Source organism: Pongo pygmaeus, chromosome 6 (genome assembly GCF_028885625.2).
Source record: "Pongo pygmaeus isolate AG05252 chromosome 6, NHGRI_mPonPyg2-v2.0_pri, whole genome shotgun sequence".
In the NCBI taxonomy this organism is placed as follows: domain Eukaryota; kingdom Metazoa; phylum Chordata; class Mammalia; order Primates; family Hominidae; genus Pongo; species Pongo pygmaeus.
The window spans coordinates 122,094,196-122,114,040 of NC_072379.2; the positions used below are offsets into that span (position 1 = coordinate 122,094,196).

Sequence of the window (19,845 nt, forward strand, 5' to 3'; positions counted from 1 at the left end):
CTCTTCCAAATCAATGACCATTAGAAAGAAAAGACTCGAAGTTAGGTGGGAGGGGAAAACCCAGTAAGAAAAGAGGATCAGAGAGGATAAAAAGTGCAAGAAGATTGACTGGGGCTCCAAAATCAGGAAGAAGGACGTGAAAATAAAGAAGGGAACCATTCCTTTCACAGGAAGAAATGTAATCAAGGGTTAGTTAAAAAGAAAATGACAGACAGGTGAGCCTCAAGAGAGCAATGTTAGACCCAGGCAGAAGATAGAAGTCCAAAGGTGATAAATTGCACTGACTGGCATCTCGAACTTAACATCTTTCTTGAGATTGTTTCAGCTATGGTTTAGATAGTTGTTCACTGGGTGGCTGGAGACTGGTTTCAATGCGTTTGGGAAACCAAATCCACTTTCTTCAGATGGGTACTCTCAGATTGTATAGAACAAATAAACACCTCTTAGCATGAATAAACTCCTCTCAGCAAGAACAAAATGGAGCTATACATGAACATTAGTTTGGCTTTATCTTTTGAAATGGCAGGTTTCTGGAAATGAAAACAGGGAAGCTTTTTCTTCATTAAAAACAAAATTGTTTTTCCAACACCGTGAGGCTGAATTCTGCTGAATATAAAAAGCTTATGGAGGATGTCAACAAATTTCCCTGTTTTTGAGAGGGAGGCACTAGGCATAGATGTCAGTGAGAGAAGAGGGGACATACATTCCTCCCACTGACATGCATGACTCAAGAAGCATGTCAGCTTGTGTTTGTTCTTTGAAGGTGGACACACATGCAGAATGCCAGAGAGGAGAAACAGTTGGAAGTTTGGGGGACTTATGTGGAACCTTACCAACGGGATGATTGCTCCCTTTAAAAATAACTTTTCTCAATGGAAATCTCAATACAAAACAGGAGATCAACTTATGACATTGGCAAGAGGACTTACCTTCTTAGAAGGCATGATCCCAAACATGGGTAACATTAAACTAGGTAGCAAAGCTGTTACCGACAGAGGCAATGCTTCTGTGAGCCAAAATGTGGCGACCACAAAGAGTGTGTAGGCACATTCTGCTTCCTGGTAAGAACAAATGCAAAGCAAAAGGTGATATTATGAGGCTGGAGAAGTCAACATTCAAACACAAACATGTTTGCTTAATAGATCCATGTCACAGAGAATGTAAGAACATCCAAAGACCTCTGCATCTTTGAGTTGCCCTCAAATACTCATTTCTTAGAAGTTCTAAGAAGCAAAATTTAATAAACATAAAAAACTAAAGAGAGAAAAAAATCCCCATTCATTACATTTATTTCACATTTCCCTCAAAATAGATAACATCATCTAGTCCATTTTCTTGCTCATATTAGTGTATATAGATGTTTGTACTCACCTTCCTTTGGCTTATAAAATGCACTCCCCCATACTTTCAGAGTACAGAAATAGCCAAGTTACAGCCTTTCCCCTGGGGGCAGGACACCTGCCTTTTAACTGCATTCCTTGGTGCCTGGTTGAGTTGGACCCAAGCACTCCTGCCTTCCTCTCCTTCGAACTAAAAGGGGAAAACCAACCTAGGAGAAACCTTTGCTGTACTGTGTCTCAGAGAATAGACATGACAAGTTGTGTGGCATGGAAGAGCCTGAATGCTACTCTTCATAGAACCTGTTGCTTTGCTTGGTATAAAACTATAGGTTCATGTTTTAGGGCATTGTTAAGAGATGGTCAAAATTTATCATTATATTTAACTTATATAGATAACTTTGGTATGAAATCACCTGAAATGTTCTAAGTCTTTAGTAAAGGTTAGCAGCTATCAAATGGTGCTATTTTGCTCTCACAGTGCTTACTCTCTGCAAATTCTGAGTTGCATTTGAAAAATTTACAAAAACTGCTGTTTAGGTTGAATGAAGTTATTTATTTAAGCTTTTATTTTTGTCTGGCACTACTGCTATCTGATTCACCTGCTGCAGGATGAGTCCTTGGGGCTTGGAATTTACTTGACCAGCATCCCTACACTTCCAGTGCATTTCTAAGATATCCTTAATAAGCCAGGATTAGGCAATACCTTTATTGTGTTATCTATTTAAAGGAGAAAGAATGAAAGTGTTTTGATGTTGACAGTTTCATACAGAGTCTGCTTCTACCATCTTGATAAACAATAAAACAACAAAACAAAGCTGAGGCTTGAATGGATCTTCCTAAACAGCTCTAGAGAGAATTGTATATACTAGCTTAAATTAAAATGCCAGCATGGAAGAAAGGTTGTGCATTTTCTCTTAATGAGAACACATGGATAGCCTGAAAGTTCCTCTTATGACTTTATGTTTTCCATCATACTTGTAAGAACCTAGGTTGCAGAGATAAAATGGACCACTTTTAATCTTGCTCTCTAGTTACAACTAGCCACTATCTTGATCCTATTTATTCCCCAGTCATTATATCTCTCAAATCTGCCCCTCCACTCACTTGCTCCACTGCAGGCAAGACTATTCCAATATCAGGTCACTTTCCAAGGATCCATTTTTTATTTGGCATTCCCTTGCATAAAGCCAGATTACAGGTCTAGCCACCCTGACAACTATCTGGAGCACCAATCTATGAGGGTCTGCTAAAACATCAAAAAATAAATAGAATACATGGTGCTAGCTGGTTCTGTTCACTATATACACCCCCTGCCTTAAGTGTTGAACATCCATGTCAACATGGGCCTTTGGGTGGAGAGTCATAGTCCACTAAGATGGCACAACTTTGGTGACAGAATAAAAAGCAAAATTTCAATAATCACATTATTACCTGGCCCAGACTACTTCCATATTTTAAGTGGCTCAGCCCTGACTGAAATCAACCAAAAGTCAATGACTTTAAGCTGTTTATTGAAAATAATTGAAGAATCCTCATTTTGCATTCAAACCCACCTTCACTTTGACTATAATGTCTTATCACAACACCTCCTGACATCAATTTTCTATATCCAAAGAATCTTCTTTACACACTTCCTTGATATTTGAGTTCTGATCCTTGCTCCTCATAATGCATCCCTTTCTCTGAACTCTAATTCATAGTATTCAGCCAGTTGGTATACCAACAAGCCCACAGATCCTTTATGTGCTAGTTTCTTCCTGTCTGAGCTCACATTCTAGACCCTTTGACCGTGTTTGATCATTTGGATGAAGCAGTTGCAAGCTGATGGCCAAGTCTAGCAAGGGAATTCTATATATTTGATTCACAGTGTTATAAGTCTATGTGCTTAATTTGAGTCAGGATTTACAAATCAGCAGATTTAATGTTAAAAAATAAAGTCTGAATTCCTGCCTTCTCTTAACAAACTGAGATATTTGGTAACATTGGGATCATATTCTTCCATGGCAACAGTTCTCCAGGGTCACCTTTAGAGACTGACTTGTATTTTTTCAGTTCTATACAGTACTACTACATTACTTCACTCATTCTCTTACCTCCTCAGCTTTTGTCAGCATTTTAGTAAAATATCTGGTAGGAAAAAGGTTGCCTATTTGCTCCGCCTTTCAAATATTGCTTTGTCATTCAAGAATCAACACTTAGATTGTGCATTTGGACTTCTCCCCTCTCTGCCCCTCTGCTGGTCCATGAACCAGCAGCGTCAGCATAATCTGGGCACTTGTGAGAAATGTAGGACATCAAGCCCTTCCCCAGACACACTGAATCAATCAGCATTTTCAAGCTCACAAGGTGATTCTTATCTAGGTTAAAGTTTGAGAAGCACTGGGCTACACCCTTTTCCAGACCTTCCCTTTCATCTTTAAATCTGGTTCCAGAAACTTGCTTCCAAGTAGTTTCCTTTTGCCTAAGCTGAATGCCTGGATTCATAACCCATTTGGAAAACTTGTCTACCTTTTGATTTGCAGTTCAAATTTATGTCTCATCGTGGAGTTTACCCTGAACACATATGTGCATTTTGTATTTTTTCATAGGAGTCCCAGTGGATTATAATTGCAGCTAGCTAAAGCACCATATCTGCATTGTCTTTGATAGCTGCCTTGCCAGAATTTGTGAAAATTGCCCCCTTTTTTCACATCATGGAAACCAAAGGTCTGGAAAAGGAGGAAAACAGAGTTATTCTCCTCTGAATGCTCTTTTTTTTAATCCTTATTTTTTTAATTGACATGTAAAATTGTATGTACTGTGTTTATCATGTACAACATGATGCTTTGAAGTATCTATGCATAGTGGAATGAATAAGTCTAGCTAATTAATATGTGCATTACCTCACATCATTATTATCTTTGTGCTGAGAACACTTTATATCCACTCTTTTTAGCATTTTTCAAGAGTACGAAATGTTATTAACTACAGTCGCCATGTTGTACAATAAATCTCTCAAGCTTATTCCTTCTATCTTTTGACTAACATCTCCTTAACCCCGACACCTGATCTCCCCAGACCCTGGAAACCACAAGTTCACTCTCCACTTCTATGAGATCAACTTTTTTAGATTCCACATGACTGAGATCACATGCTATTTGTCTTCCTGTCCCTGGCTTATTTCATTTAACATATATCCTTCAGGTTCATACATGTTGTAACAAATGACAGGATTTTCTTCATTTTATGGCTGAATAGTATTTCATTCTCTCTCTCTCTCTCTCTCCATGTGTGTGTTTGTGTGCATGTGCATGTGTGAGTGTGTGTGTGTGTATACATACCATATTTTCTTTATCCATTCATCTGTTGATGAACACTTAGGTTGATTCCATATCTTGGCTATTGTGACTAGTGCAGCAATAAACATGGGAGTGCAGATATCTCCTCAACATACTGATTTCATTTCCTTTGGGTATGTATCAAGTAATGACATTGCTGGATCATACAGTAGTTCTATTTTTAATTTTTTGAGGGAATGCTGTGTTATTTTTCATAATGGCTGTACTAAGTTACATTTCTGCAAACAGTGTTCACATCCTGGCCAACACTTGTTATAATAGCCATTCTAACAAGGGTGAGATAATATCTCACTGTGGTTTTAGTTTGTATTTCCCAGAAGAGTGATGTCGAGCATTTTTTCATGTACCTGTTGGCCATATGTATGCCTTCTTTTGAAAAGTCTATTCAAAATTTTTTGCTTATTTTTCAATTGGGTTGTTTGCTTTCTTGCTATTGAGTTGTTTGAATTCCTTATGTATTTTTGATATTAATCTCTTATCAGATGAATAGTTTGAAAATATTTTATCCTATTCTATAGGTTGTCTTTTCACTCTTGATTTTGTTTGCAGTGAAGAAGTTTTATTAGTATAATGTAATTCCATTTGTCTATTTTTGCTTTTGTTGCCTGTGCTTTAGAGGTCATATCCAAAAAAATTATTGTCTAGGTCAATGTCAGGGAGCTATTCCCCTGTTTTGTATTCCAGTAGTTTCATAGTTTTTGGTCTTACATTTAATTAATTAATTCATTTTGAGTTGACTTTTGCATATAGTGAGATATATGGATCTGATTTCATTCTTCCGCATGTGGATATTTAGTTTCACTAACACCATTTATTGAAGAGATTCTCCTTTTCCCATTGTGTGTTCTTGGCACCTTTGCTGAAAATCAGTTGGCTGTAAATGTAGAGATTTATTTCTGGCTTCTGTATGGTTTAATTGGTCCACATGTCTGTTTTTATGCCACTGCCATGCTGTTTTGATTCCCATAGCTTTGTAGTATATTTAGAAATCAGGTAGTGTGATACCCCCCCAGCTTTGTTCTTTTTGTTCAAGATTGCTTTAACTATTTGGGGTCTTTTGTTTCAATACAAATTTTAGGATCGTTTGAGAGCTCTTTAATGGGTAGGATAGCCATCTGCCCCAGTTTTCTCAGGACAGTGTTATTGTAAAGTATCCTTTCTCATTAGTATTTCCTTTCATTTTCAAAAGTGTCCCTCTTTGGCTGATAAATTAAACAAGCATCCTATTGATGGGTTCTTCCCAGGAATGCTTCCTTCCTCTAATTCCTTTTCTCTATTGTGTGATTTTTCTTGGTCATGCTTGGGGATGTGAAAGAATGCAGGAAAGCATTCTTTCCCTTCGAAGTCCTTAGGTATTAAATAGCAGAAGGTTAATTTAAACACAACACCAAGTATTTCCTTTTAAAACTATCCTATTAAAGTATATAGGGTTATTTGTTTACTTTAAAATCAAAGATCTGTGAATAATCTTGCTAAGAAGAAGAAAAGTATAAGAGATAGAAAAAAAACAACAACCATTTTCTTCTTTTGTGTTATTCACATCTATTCACACACACACAAAGAATACAAGGGTGAGTAACTTTTGGTGGACAAGTTCTTCTGATGAAGAAGAAAACCACTCAGAAGTTGTGGAACTGTGTTGCAACTAAAAAGAGATCCTAGATATTTGATTTTAGGACTGACTTTGAGGTAGAACATAAAGTAGCTTCATTTTGTCACTAGAAACTCATAGAGTGACCAATTGTTTCAAGCTATATTATCTTTGTCTCCTGTAAATTTCTTCCAAATTTGTCTCTTTCCTCTTTCTCTTCACCTTAACAGACCTCCTACTCCTAAGAAACAAAACCACCACAAATTGTTTACTACCATTACACACAATCACTACTACTACTACCTCCTCAAGAGAACAATGGTAAAACAGCAATAAAAGAAGACCAGTTGTCAATTAAGAATATGAGTGAATCCTTCCTCCCCCACAACCTACCTTCAAGTCTGCTGGAAGTTGCTGACACATCTGGTATCATTATTACAACTTACTCTGCAACCATAACAAGTAAACGTTTTAATCACATTTTGTTCTGAAGTATTTTAGTATTATGAATTCTTAAACTGAATGATAGCAACAAAAATAATGTGTACTTTTATCTTGTTTATTTATCATAAAGGACATAACTGTAAAGATTTACAGTTATGACTACCACTGACCTTACAATTTTTTTTAAAAAAAAATCATGATTACTTCTCAGAATAAAGAAAGAGAAAAGAGGGGGGAATAAAAAGTCCAGAGGACTTCCTCAAAAATACTACTTTTCTACTTAAAAATCTCTGTACTTCTTACCACTCCCAAAAGTTACATCAAGAAGTTCAGCAAACAAGTCGCACCTAGCCAGACAGAGGCAGTTGTGTGGAAACCAGGTGGAATTCCATTAGATCATATGAAATGTCATGTCACTTAACCCTGGATACCTGCTCTGTGTGTATACACTGCACCTCTTTGGCTCATTCATAGCAGCTCCGTCTTTCCTATTATAAGATTTCGTCACACTACCAGAGACATGAAGTTATTATAGTATGGGCAGTTCCTGGTCCCTTACATTAAAAATATATGTATTAGAAGCTTTTCAGCAGTAAATTCTTTAGAAGCATTTTCAAAATTATAAAATATTTAGAACATAGTAAAAATATACAACAAACATATTTGTATACCTTATCGTATTTAACAAATGTTGACACTTTGCCACATTTGCTTAAATTATTTTTAAAGAAATAAAACATTCCATATTTTGTTAAAGACTGATGTTAAAGACCACTCCCTCATTTCCTTCTCCTCCACCATTCCCAAAGTTAACTACTCTCTAGAATGTGGTTTGTATGCTTTTCATTCATGTTTTTGTGATTATACTACATGCAGACATTAATACATTAATAACACGTGGTTTTAAAATTAAATAAGGTTTACTCTATATGTCACTTGCTTTTTTCACTCAATATTTTATGTACTTCAAATACATTCATGTTGATACATGTAGATTTATTGTTACTTCATTTTAATGGATATAGTGTTCCTTTTTATGAATATTTTACTGTTTATTTGTCTGTTTTTCTATTGATGTTTGTTTGGATTTTTTCCCCAATTTTTTACTATTATAAGGCTATGGACATCTTTGTACCTATCTCCACATGCATGTCTATGGAAAATAGATTTTCTTAGCTGGTGGAGAAAACTAGCATCAGAACTTCAAATGGGAAGGAGTCCATTGGAACTTTACTGGATATTGCTCATTTGCTATCTGACATGGTTAGGCTTTCTGTCCCCACCCCAATCTTATCTTGAATTGTAATCTCCATGATACCCAGGTGTCAAGGGAGAAACCAAGTGGAGGTAATTGAATCATGAGCGCAGTTTCCCCCATGCTGTCCTCATAATAGTGAGTGAGTTCTCATGAGATCTGATGGTTTTATAAGGGGCTCTTCCCCCTTAATTTGGCACTTCTCCATCCTGCTGCCTTGTGAAGAAGTTGCCTCACTTCCCCTTCCACCATTATTGTAAGTTTCCTGAGGCCTCCCAGTCATGCTGAGTCAATTAAACCTCATTCCTTTATAAATTACCCAGTCTCGGGCATCTCTTTATAGCAGCATGAAAATCGACGAAGAATCTATCCGAGATGGTCATACTAGTTTATATTAACACCAACAATGTTCGGAAGTTCCATTTCACCATCCTTGGTATATTGGATTAATTAATTCATTTGACAATCTGATGGTATGAAAAAATCTTCTTATTTAATTTCCATGTTCTTGAATACCAGTGGAGTATTTTCAGTTATTGAATATAATTGTTTCTCTTCTGTAAATTATATATTTTTAGTTATTTTTCATTTTTCTGTTGGGTTATTTTTTCTTTTATCTCATGGATTTGTGGAGTTATTTTTAGATTCTTAATATTATTTCTCTATAAACTATGTATTTGTAAACATTTTTCTTAGTCTCTGGCTTTTCTAAGAAATTAGCTTTATTGTATTTTTAATTGACAGGAGGATTTTAATTTTAATGCAGTGATTTTAAACACTTTTCTGTTGTCTCATGTTTTTACCATATTTTATAAGAAAATCTTTCTATATTATATATTTCCATATTTTTTTCTAAGATTAAAATTTTTTCAAGTGTAGAGCTTTAATATTTTTGTATAGGAATCTAACACTTTTTTTTCTCAAAATGAATAGCCAAAGTGCCATGCTTTTTAAATTGAATGAGCTCATTTTTGCCTAGTAATTCATGTTGCTACATATTTTCTATGCTGAAGTTCTCAAATGCAGACACATAAGCTTCTGGTCTCTTTATTTTGTCCTCTCTCTCTCCCACTGCTGCCTTCTAAAAATAAGTTCTTACAGAATTATGCTCTTTTAACATTTCTAGTTTCAATAAGGTTTACAATCTGTATGACAACTCCTTCATCTTATATGTTTTTCAAATTGCCTTAAAAAGTGTTAGATTTTCATTCTTTCTTTTGAATTTTAAAATTACTATCTCAAGTTGTAAAAATTTTGTTCAGATTTTCATTCAAATTACACAGAATCTATGAAGTAAGATATAGCTTAAAGTATTTTTATCTATGAACTTCTCTATTCTTTTAGGTGTCTATTAAATTTCTTCTATAATATTTTGTTGATTTCTCCAGAAAGGTCTATTATATATTTATTAGATGTTTTCATTATTGTTGAAATGAAAAATTTATCTAATTTATCTAATTAGAATCCTTCTGGAGATTTTTTTCTTCTCTATTTGGAAGCTTTTAAAAATTCACCTTATTTTTAATCTGAAGTCTCATTCCTGATGTGCCTAAATATGGACTAATATCTAATTAAGTTGTTTGTACTTACAAATGCATTTGAGAGCTCATCTTTTTAAAAAAATTCTGGAGAATTCAGTAATTATTACTTTGAATATGACTTCTTTTCTAGTCTTTCATTTTTAGTAATGTCTTTTATACATATGTTGGGGCTCTGAATTTATTCTCCAAATGATTCTCTCACTTAAAAATATCCTTTTATATTCTATCTGGTATTTTAGGTAAATTCCTAGTATTCTTTCTCGGTTCACTGAATATATCTTCAAGGATACTCAGTTTAAAGTTTATTTCATCTTGTAGTATACTATAAGAGACATACCCTGGTTATAAGATTAATTATAGCCATAAGGCTTATTCAGGCATCTTGCTGATACTACATGTCACTTAGCAGTATGTCACATAGCAGGGTTGACACTAAGTGTCACTTAGCAATGTGATGCAAACTGGCTTGGGGATTTTCAACCTTGGCCTGGGGATTTCCAGGAGACAAGGCTACCTCAGATGCAACTTTCATAAACAAAAAGGCTTACTCTTTCCAGAATTGTTTAAACTCCCTTTATGAGAGAAATGCCTGGTAACTCGCCGGGCTGAGTACAAGCATAAGTAAGGGGGAAGGGTCCTTTAAATTCTGAGACTGGTCTCTGGACGGAGGCCCTCCTGGTCAGTCAGTCATCTGACTGCATCTGGCCCATGCCACTGGCCTGCTCTTCATCTTCATCTTGGAAAAGTCAGAATAAGCTGTTGAGCATTAGAATAAGCTGTCTAAGACTCATATTTGAAATTAACCAAATGAAAAAGGAGAAGCTGTTGAGAATAAGCTGTTGAGCATTAGAGTGTCTAAGACTCATCTTTGACATGAATCAAGTGAAAAAGGAGAAGTTGCCCCTGGGGAAGCTGGTTAACTAGGACCACCCAGGAGCCTCAAACATGACACATCTATTGAGGATTTTGTTTGTTTTTTTAATCTCAGTGACAAAATTCCAGGATATCTAACTAGTTTTATTTTATACTCTCTTACTGTTGCTTTATATTTTGAAAAATAATTTGTTTCTCTTTTTTTGGGTTTTTCCTTTCCTAACTTGTTGATTTCCCTATTATTTTCATTTCTTCTGAGCGGATTTTGTCAGTCTTTCTTTAGTGTCTTATTGTATTTTGAAATTTTATTTTCAAATTTATTCTGAGTGGTAGCTTTATTCTTGTGTTTTCCTCTTCTGCACTCCTTGTTTCTCATCTAGCACTTTTACAGTTGCTTCCAGCCAGTTCCTAGTTCCTGGTTCAGATGGGTCTTATCTTGACACCCTAGAGTTCTTTTCTTGCCGGCATAACATGGATCCAGTCATCTAGCTGAGTTGGGTAGTATGGGTGAGGTCTTGGCTGGGAAGATGGGCAGTGTTTGCTTCCTGTGAGCCATCACAGCCAGCGATCAATCCAGCTCTGTCTGTCTTTCACAGGTTTGAGAAAACCATTTTCCAGCCCTTAGTTTCTGGCATTTAACCTGACTCTGGTCCCTGAATGGCATGGGAGTGCTTTCAACCACAGGTTTCCACCTTCATGCCACTTGTTTGCTTTTCTGACTCATTCTGATCTACAGAGATCTTTATTTGCTTTGTGTTTCCAATGGAGAAAGAGCTTGGGAAGGGAGGATCCTAATTGTCTAAAACCTCATCTAGACTGTTGATCATAGACTTTATATATAGAAAAACTTATTTAAGATGTGAAAATATTTGCCAAGTAGACAGATAAATCTGTTTTCTGACTTATGACCATAGGATGGACAAGTAATACTCACGAATGCTTATAATGTGCCAGATACAACACTTGGCACTCCACATGACATTTTATCTAACCCTCGCCAAGATTCTTTGGGGTAGATATTGTAATTCCATGCTGAACTAAGGTTCAACGATCACATTGCTAGCATGTGGTAGAGTTGACATTTGTCCATGTATAAACTCTATCGTAGTATATATTTTTAAAATTTACTACCCTGTTCCCAACATTTAAAGCAGTACTTGGCATACAGTATATGGTCAGTAACATATTTGATTGAGTAAGGTTCTTCTTTCTGTTCTTTCTAATATTGTTTGTATTTATATATCTTATAAAACACTAAATCTTTATCTTAGGCATAAGGTTCCTTAGCATAGAAACTTCTTTCTCTTTGCCTTGTTCCCTTTTCTCTGTTCTCTCCTCCTTGCCTGGAACTGGATATTTTGACTCCTGCCCCGGTGGGTGAATGTGTTTACAATTTTCCTGCAGCCCTCATCTCTCTTGCCAACAAACAGCACTGGAACTAAAATGTCCACCTGCATAGGTGAATTCCTCCATCACAGACATTCCCACTTACCCAACCCCCAATTAACAATATCATAGTCATATCTTGTCTTAACCACCTCAAGTGCACAGCTAGGGCACTTGCTGAAGGGGTGAAAAAGGCAAAGAAAGCTATGTCTAGGCAATTTGGATAATGACTTTTTCCTCCTCACAAAGTTCTGACTGTCAAGTTATCTTAAAAAATGTGGCTGATTACATTTAAAAATCACCTTGGTTCTCTTTTAAATTATAGCCCCACATGGAATTAGAATATAAGTTTGGCTTTAAAATATAGTTTTTTCATCTCTTCTGCTTTTTAAAATGACATACTGACTGATATTAGGGAGTAATTTGGCTGATGAATTAGTATGTATGTGGGTACGATCTCTTCTCAGCACAGCGTGAGAAAAGCAGAGCCAATCACAAACCTCAATCATTACAATTGATTTTCTAAAGAGAACACAAAGCAATTAAAAAAGGAGAAAAATCATGCATTCTAAATCTCTGTGCTACAAGAAAAACACCACTATTATTTGACAGAGGCTGTGAAGGGCTTTGTATTTTTCTTGGTATTCCTACCCCTACTGCAGCAGTGATTTCTTAAGACTCAATTTATATTAATTGCAAAGTTTAAAGTGCTTTAAAATATCCTCATTTTGGAAGATGGAGAGTAAAAATAAGCTCAACTACAAAGTCAAGGAGAAATAACTAGCTGTTTTTTCTTTTCTTTTTTTTTAGTTTTTAGCCAAAATGGATAGTAGAGAAAAGCAATTGATGGCCCACTACACCAGTTATTGGGAAACTTTTAGTTCCTCCTTTCCCCTCAACCTCCACACCTAACCAGCACCTGAGATTCATTGTTTTCATACTCTGTACACAGTGGAACTGGAAAAAGGTACAGAAATAATCAGTTCTCCAACCTGACTATACATTTGGATATGATCAAAATGCAATCCATGAACTACCTGCTCCAGAATCACCTGGGGAGTTTGTTCAACGTGCAGTATCCTACACTTCACATTAAGAGTTTATGATTTTACACAAGTATCTCAGGTGAATGTGGGGAAGCTTATCCATAGACAACATTTGGAACTTTTTAAAAAGAGGCTTGCTCATTTTATAAATAAAAAAAAATCAGCCAAGGGTAGCATGTCTGAGTCACTTGGGGAATGTTTCAGAATATGCTATGTTAATCAGGACAGGATAAGCTATGCTGTGGCAAAAGTTCCAAAATCTCAGCAGTCTAAAACAGCCAGTTATTTCTTACTCATACTATTTGTCCATCATGGGTAGAGGTTACTACATGATCCAGGCTGAGAGAGGCATCACCTCAACCTGTGCTTTCATGATTGCAAATGCAGGAACAATGACATAAGGCAATCTGAGCACAGCTTTTAAAGATCTGATATAAATATCATTAAATAAGCAATGACATCTTGGGCTTGGAAGTCAGACAGATTTGTATTTAAGTCCTCTTGCTCCCTTTGTGGACTGTGTGACTTTGAGCACATTTCTTGACCTCTCTGAGTTTCTGTTCTATAAAATTGGGATGATATTGACTATTTCTAATTGTCGCTATGAGGCTCACAGTGGGCATTCACATTTCTTATTGTTACCAGACAAGGTATAAAACATATTATGGGAGGAAGAAAGAGCTTTGTGAAAGGCACAGCCTCTGGTTACACCTACATTCTTCTTGTTCTGTCCTTTCATCATTATTTTCACTCTATTGAAGTTCCTTCCTTTCATCAACCTCTTTCTCCTGCATTCTCTCCTTCCTACCAGGTTCAAAGCCTTACACCCTTCTGCCATGCTAGATCATCCTTCACTCAACACAGTTATTAACTATCTACTATGTGACAGGCACTGGGTTTGGTGCTGGAGGAGACAGAAATTTAAACACTATGCTCCATGTTCTTGAGATATTTACAGTCTGGAGGGCGACACAAAGATAAAGCAAAATGGAAGACATACTGTAATAGAGGCCAATGTATCCATGATGCAATGAGAGCATTGAGGATGGTCCTCAGTTTACATCACAGCCCAAGCCTTCCTTCCCAAGAAGGGTGAGGTAAGAGGAGACGGCATTCTAGGAGGAGGATATAGCATGTGTGAAGGCAGAGAGACAAGAATAATCACAGGCATTCTAGAAACTGCAAATAGTGAAGTATTGTTAAAGAGGAAAATGCAAATGTGGGAGATAGATACTGGGGGCTGTGTGGTGGAGGCTTTTAGGACAAATAAATGAAAAGTCATAAATATTCATCAGCAAAACCATCTTTTGTTTAGATATTTTTCCATTATAGGCAAAAAGGAACCATTGAAGAATTTTGATTTTTCACAATTAGACTGAGTTGGCATTTAAAAAATAGTACTCTGGCCAGAGACTGTAGGGGAAAGTGTGTAAAAAACAAACGGTCTATGAAAGAAAGAGAAAGACAGCTTCAGGGAAAGCAGTGCCAGCAGGAAAGGAAAGAGAGGAGAAGATGAGGTTGAGAGGGGAGATTTGGGAGTATTTAGATTAAGGAGATGCAACACCGTATTAATGATGGGGGCTTGTGGATATTTGAAGCATCTGAGATGACATACAGCTTTCAAGCCTGTGAATGGAGTGAAGGGTAGTGGCATTCTCTGACATAAAGAAAACAGAAGGAGCAGCAGGTTGTGGGCAAGCGGGACTGCATGTGGTTAGGGGAACAGAGGGTCTGGAAGATGATGAATCCTTAGTGGTTTATCCACTTTTTAATTACGCCTTCATAGCACAAATGATTTCTATAAATTATTTGGCATGTGTTTACGTACAACCTACTTTTGCCATTAATGTTTGTCATACTATATAATGACTTTCCAGCAATTCTGCAAGCTACATAAAGACAGAAACATTAATTTAAACTTCTGCTTATATCACACAGTTCATCTGGCACAACACTTTGGGCTGGGAAAGTTCTTGTAAAATATTTGTGAAATAAAAATATATTATCAAAATTGGATTTTCTGGTTTGGCGAACTACCACATTGGTATTAGCATTATTTCTATTTTTTTCCTTGTTCTTCATCATTTCTGCATTCTTTGGTGTCCAAAATATTCACTTACTTGGACTTTATAGCATTTTCTTCTTTATCTTAAATCCATAAAATACTTTTATGCCAACATTTAAAACAGTATCAATTATTTCCATTAATATATTTAATTATTTTATTTGGCCCTTTAAAACTTATTTGTTTTCTTGGAATTTCTCTCCTCCCTCTTCTTTCACTTATAGTCTTTTTAAATTATCTCCCACTCATTTTCATTTTCTTTGACCAACTTCTCAACCTACGACTTCCTCCTTCTAGGGGATACTTCACTTTTTAAAGTTTATATTTCCTTACAATCATTATATTTCTCCCATCTGTTTATTTTATTTTTATATCTAGCACCATAAGTCTCTCATCATATATCATTTTGTTTATTTATTATTATTTCTATTCTCACTTTGAAAGTCATCATGCTTCAAGTGAATATATCGTTGAGTTTCAAAGTTAGAATATAAAATATTTTCTAGAGAAATCCAAAATATTTTCTGAAGAAAGAATTAAAATATGGTATCGGTTTTACAACCCATCAACTAAGAAATGCTGCTCAGTATGTGTGTGGTTGTTTCCTTGTCTCCTGATCTTAAAAAGGGGTCCTGATTAATGAGTAAGCTAGATAGAATAGGTATACCTGGAAGAATTTCAGTCTACAAATATAATATATTGTTGTTCGATTTTCCCCTCTTACTTCTAACAAATATGGCCTTCTTTTTGTTTCATGAATAAAAAAACAAAGAAAATCCAATAACTGGAAAAATAAGTAAGGAAATAGTATTGACTGCTGAAAAGAGTAAAAATTAACAAAATAGTCTAAAAAGAACAAAGTTGCACATAGAATATTACTAAAACTATGTCAGTATATACTAGGCCAGTTTTACCAAGATTTCAAATGGAAATATTTAAAGAAATTTCTCTCCAAAATGAGAAAAACTCAGTGTGATTATTTCATTCAAATAAAAAGCAATTACACTCCAGACTTGTTTACTGATCATTAACTACTAATTGGGTAAGGACTGAGATTACCATTATGTTTAAGAGACAAAAAGAATTTCTGATGCTCAGTGTAAATCAATAAGAAAATGGAATTACATTAGCAAAGTGAGATTCACACCAATGTACTAAGAATATATTTATTATGACCATGGAAGCTATAAAGACACAGATACTCAGTTGTGATTAACATAATTGGCTCTAGAGTCAGACAGAAGTTGGTTGGAAAAAATCTATGTAGCCAGATTTTTGCAAGCTGCTTACCTGTTTTTGTCTCTATTTCTAATTTGGACCCAAGTATGGAGAAAAGGGGCACCATATCCTGACAAGCTGACTGACCAGCTTAAAAAACTGGGGCTCTGGGACACCCAGAAAATGACATCCTTATAGCTTCAGTTCTCATAAACCTATCTTCGGTGGTTAGAATCACTGCAACTTTCTACCTTAATGACATTGCATATCATAAGGTCAATTGAGGAAATGGTTAAAACAGAACTCTTCCGTTTGGCCTGTCTAAAGCATTTTCATGAACAGAAATGCCTGTGTTGTTGATAAATGGTTAACAAGCCATGAGAGAGTAAGTCTTCAAAAATATACAAAAGACTAAAATGAAATCACTTTTAAAGCATGAATTCTGAGTTCTGACAGGACCCAAGCTCAAATTTACTTTCTAGAGCATGTAGGTGGCCTTCGGTGAGTTACATGTCTCTGAGCATCAATTCCCTCAAATGTAAAACGAGAAGCACATTTGTACGTGTTTACTGGTTTGTGATGGAGGTTAAATAAGATAATTTGGGGAAAGCAGTTGGCAGAATGCCTGAAACAGAACAGTACTCTGCAAATCAGTCTATTCTCCTTCCCTGTTAATAGTATATTGAAAAACCAGTTAGGGTCTTTCTTCATTCATGACACTTTTTTCACTTTAGATGGAATTAAGACATAAGTTAAGGCCAGTCTATCGAACAACTCAATAACCAGTAGGAAAATGAAGGAAAGAAATCAGTCAATAATTCATTGTTTGTTGGCTCTACTTCCTGTAGACTATAGCCCCACATGGAATTATTTTTTATAATTGTGGTTTTGAAAGAGAAACTTGGATTTTTGTTTCCATTGAATGTTTTAATTAATCTAATATTGTGTCTTTAGAAGCATAGACTTCTCCAGTTTGGTAACCTAAAAGTTAACAGTAAATTGACTTGCATTTATGTTAAAGTAAACTAAATTTTATACTCTCCAACGGCCTACATTCTTTAAAAAAAAAATTTGCTTTCATTGTAAGCAACAGTTAAAATAATAGTCTTTCAGTTTAATTAGCAGTTTATTGAATGATTAAATATATGTTTAAAGTGGCCAAAAAATAAAATCATGTTACAGTACTAGGAATAAATCCTCCATTAATATTAATTGAGTTTTAAGAAATGAGTTGATTAGGAGGAAAGGAAAGAGGAACCCAGCGCACCAGATGCAACTTGGTGCCAGACACCTGGTTCCTGCATGGACCTAATGTTTATAGCACCTTAGAAAAAATAATTAATGGCTGCATTTCTTAAAAATAATATGCTTCCCAGTTAATGAATCATGTACTGAAATGACTGCTTTTGATTTATTTACTCATTTTGTTTTTCAAAGAGTTTATATTCATTTCTCAGAAAATTATGGAGAATAATCAAATTGTCATGAATTTATATGTCAAAAGAGCAGCACAGATGATATGTAGTCATGACCTAAATTTGTCTTGACTAGTTTAATTTCCTACTTTCTCTGTCATAAGTAAGAACCTATGCTGAGCCTAACTCAAAAATATTAAAATATAGCAGGGCTCCAGGTACGAACCAGGATATGGTCATGATAGGATTCAGCCAAATCTAGAGGACTCATGGGACCAGGAGAGTTGCAAAGTGAAGATCATAATGTGTCTTAGATGAAGTTCTTGGCAAGGAGATGGGGTGAGAATTCAGAATAGAGCACTATTTCTGTGCTGGAATTTGTCATCTGATGGGGCTACCAGAGATTCATATAGGAGACCTCACAAGGAGCTGGGGTGGGAGTGGCAGGATGGGAGGGAAAGGGTTAGTCACACAGAATTTGAAAAACAAAACCAACAAAGCCCAAAACAGCTGACTAGGTCTTTTAGTTATTATTATTATTTACAAATTCTGTAAGAATTTGAGGGCTTAGAAGAAATTTGGACCAAAAGAGGTGGGGAGTTTTTCCCCTCCCTCCATGTAGCTCTGTAAGACCTCAGCATGAGGAGAGACCCAGCCAAGAATGCTGCAGCTGGAAGACTGCACCTGGTGGGAGACAACCCACAGATGCCACAGCAGGGGCCAGTCCCTTCTCCAGATTTGCAGGTAGAAGAGGCCTTGACAGTGTCCAGAAGGACTTTATTAGCTCACATTAATTCCCTTCAGAGGTCCCAAGATCACTGGCAAAGACTTCTGGCAGAGGCTGGAGGGACCACCATATTATGGGTAATATGATTCTATTATAACCCAGACTGGTGTAACATTGATTAGTACTTGTTAGAGGAGAGCATCAGCAGAGTTCTTGCCCACTAAGAGGAGGGACTGTGCATAATGGAGTGCTGGGAATTGCCCCACCTGTGGAGTCAACACACCCAGGGAGACTGGCACTGCACACTTACTGTGTGCCAGGCACTGCACACTTACTGTGTGCCAGGCACTGCTCCAAGTAAGTGTTTGATGAGTGTTTCTTCATTTCATTCTCACAACAAGCCTGCTACTATACACATCTTTCATATGAGAAAAGAGAAGCACAGAGACATTAAATAGCACGCCCAGGTGACACAGTTTGTAAGTGGTAAATCTGGTACCTGAAGCAGAGAATCTGGCTCCAAACCCTGTCCTCTTACTACCAAGTGACGTTTGTGCCTGGCACAGAGAAGGTGCTCATTAAATGTTGGCTGATTCAAATCACTTTACCAAGAAATTGAACATGCTTGAGCTTATTGTTCTGGACTTAATGCCCTGACTACTCTTAAAAAGCAAACAGAAAAATGCTTACAAGTACACCACAATGAAATAAAACCTGAAATTATCAGAACATGGTACAACGCTTTATTAGATTTTCTGATTGACCAAGGGAAATTACTCTATGCTTTCAATGTCTTCTTTTCCCACAAGGAAACTAAATTTCCAGGAAGTTCTGTGACCAAGCCACAGAGCTGAGAAGTAAATTAGTCTGTGCTGGACCTAGGATTTCCCTTGTTCTTCCACCTCTGTCCCCAGCAATTGCTTTGCTGCCTATTCTCAGGAGAAGGGATTGCACTAGCCGTGCATGCTCCCTGGAGAATGACAACTTGAACTACAAAATCTCAAAGGTTGTGCTTATTTTATTCTTCCTCTCATCTAGTTGATAGGCAGAGAACAATTCTGATTGAATATTCTATTTAATTATGTTTAATCATACTAAGAATCAACCAATGTTAATTATTAAAAAGGGAGAAAATGGACAAAACATCATGTACAACCATCCTGATCTTAGGCATGAAGTGTCAACATTCATTCAGCTCTGAGCCAGGCAGTTAAACAGCAAACAGTTTTAATAAAGGACAATTAAACAAGTCAGGAAATCCACCAGTCTGTTCTCCAGGTTCACTCACCTTGTTGTGGAGGACGATGGGTAGAGGCAGTAAAACCAACACAGTGAAAACCACGAGGAGAAATCGGCGATAAACCAGAATGTAACTGAAGAATTTCATTGTCCTGAGCAGGTGGCTTCAGTAGTGTCCTCCTCCAAATAAAGCAGATGTTAAATAACCCACTTGGATTAATATTTTTCCAACCCGTCACCTTCACTCACTGCCCTAGACCAACCAACACAAGTTAAAATTAAATCTCATTTTTTATTGTTTTACTATCACAATTAACATGAAGAGATAAGCCCAAGAGTTTTCATAAGAAATCAAAGACCATTTGCT

The 19,845-nt window shown here is 36.2% G+C and overlaps 1 protein-coding gene across 2 annotated transcripts in view; it reads right to left on the reverse strand.

The window, feature by feature from the left end:
* Positions 1 to 19,636, reverse strand: part of SLC13A1 (solute carrier family 13 member 1) — an 86,610-nt gene extending 66,974 nt beyond the window's left edge. For both annotated transcript variants that reach the window (XM_054496708.2, XM_054496707.2), the window contains exons 1-2: positions 19,528 to 19,636; positions 930 to 1,058 (exon numbers count right to left, since the gene is read on the reverse strand). In XM_054496708.2, the coding sequence (XP_054352683.1) occupies positions 930 to 1,058; positions 19,528 to 19,626 (228 nt within the window). In that variant the 5' untranslated portion in view covers positions 19,627 to 19,636. The remainder of the gene's footprint in view (positions 1 to 929; positions 1,059 to 19,527) is intronic.
* Positions 19,637 to 19,845: the final 209 nt, after the last annotated feature.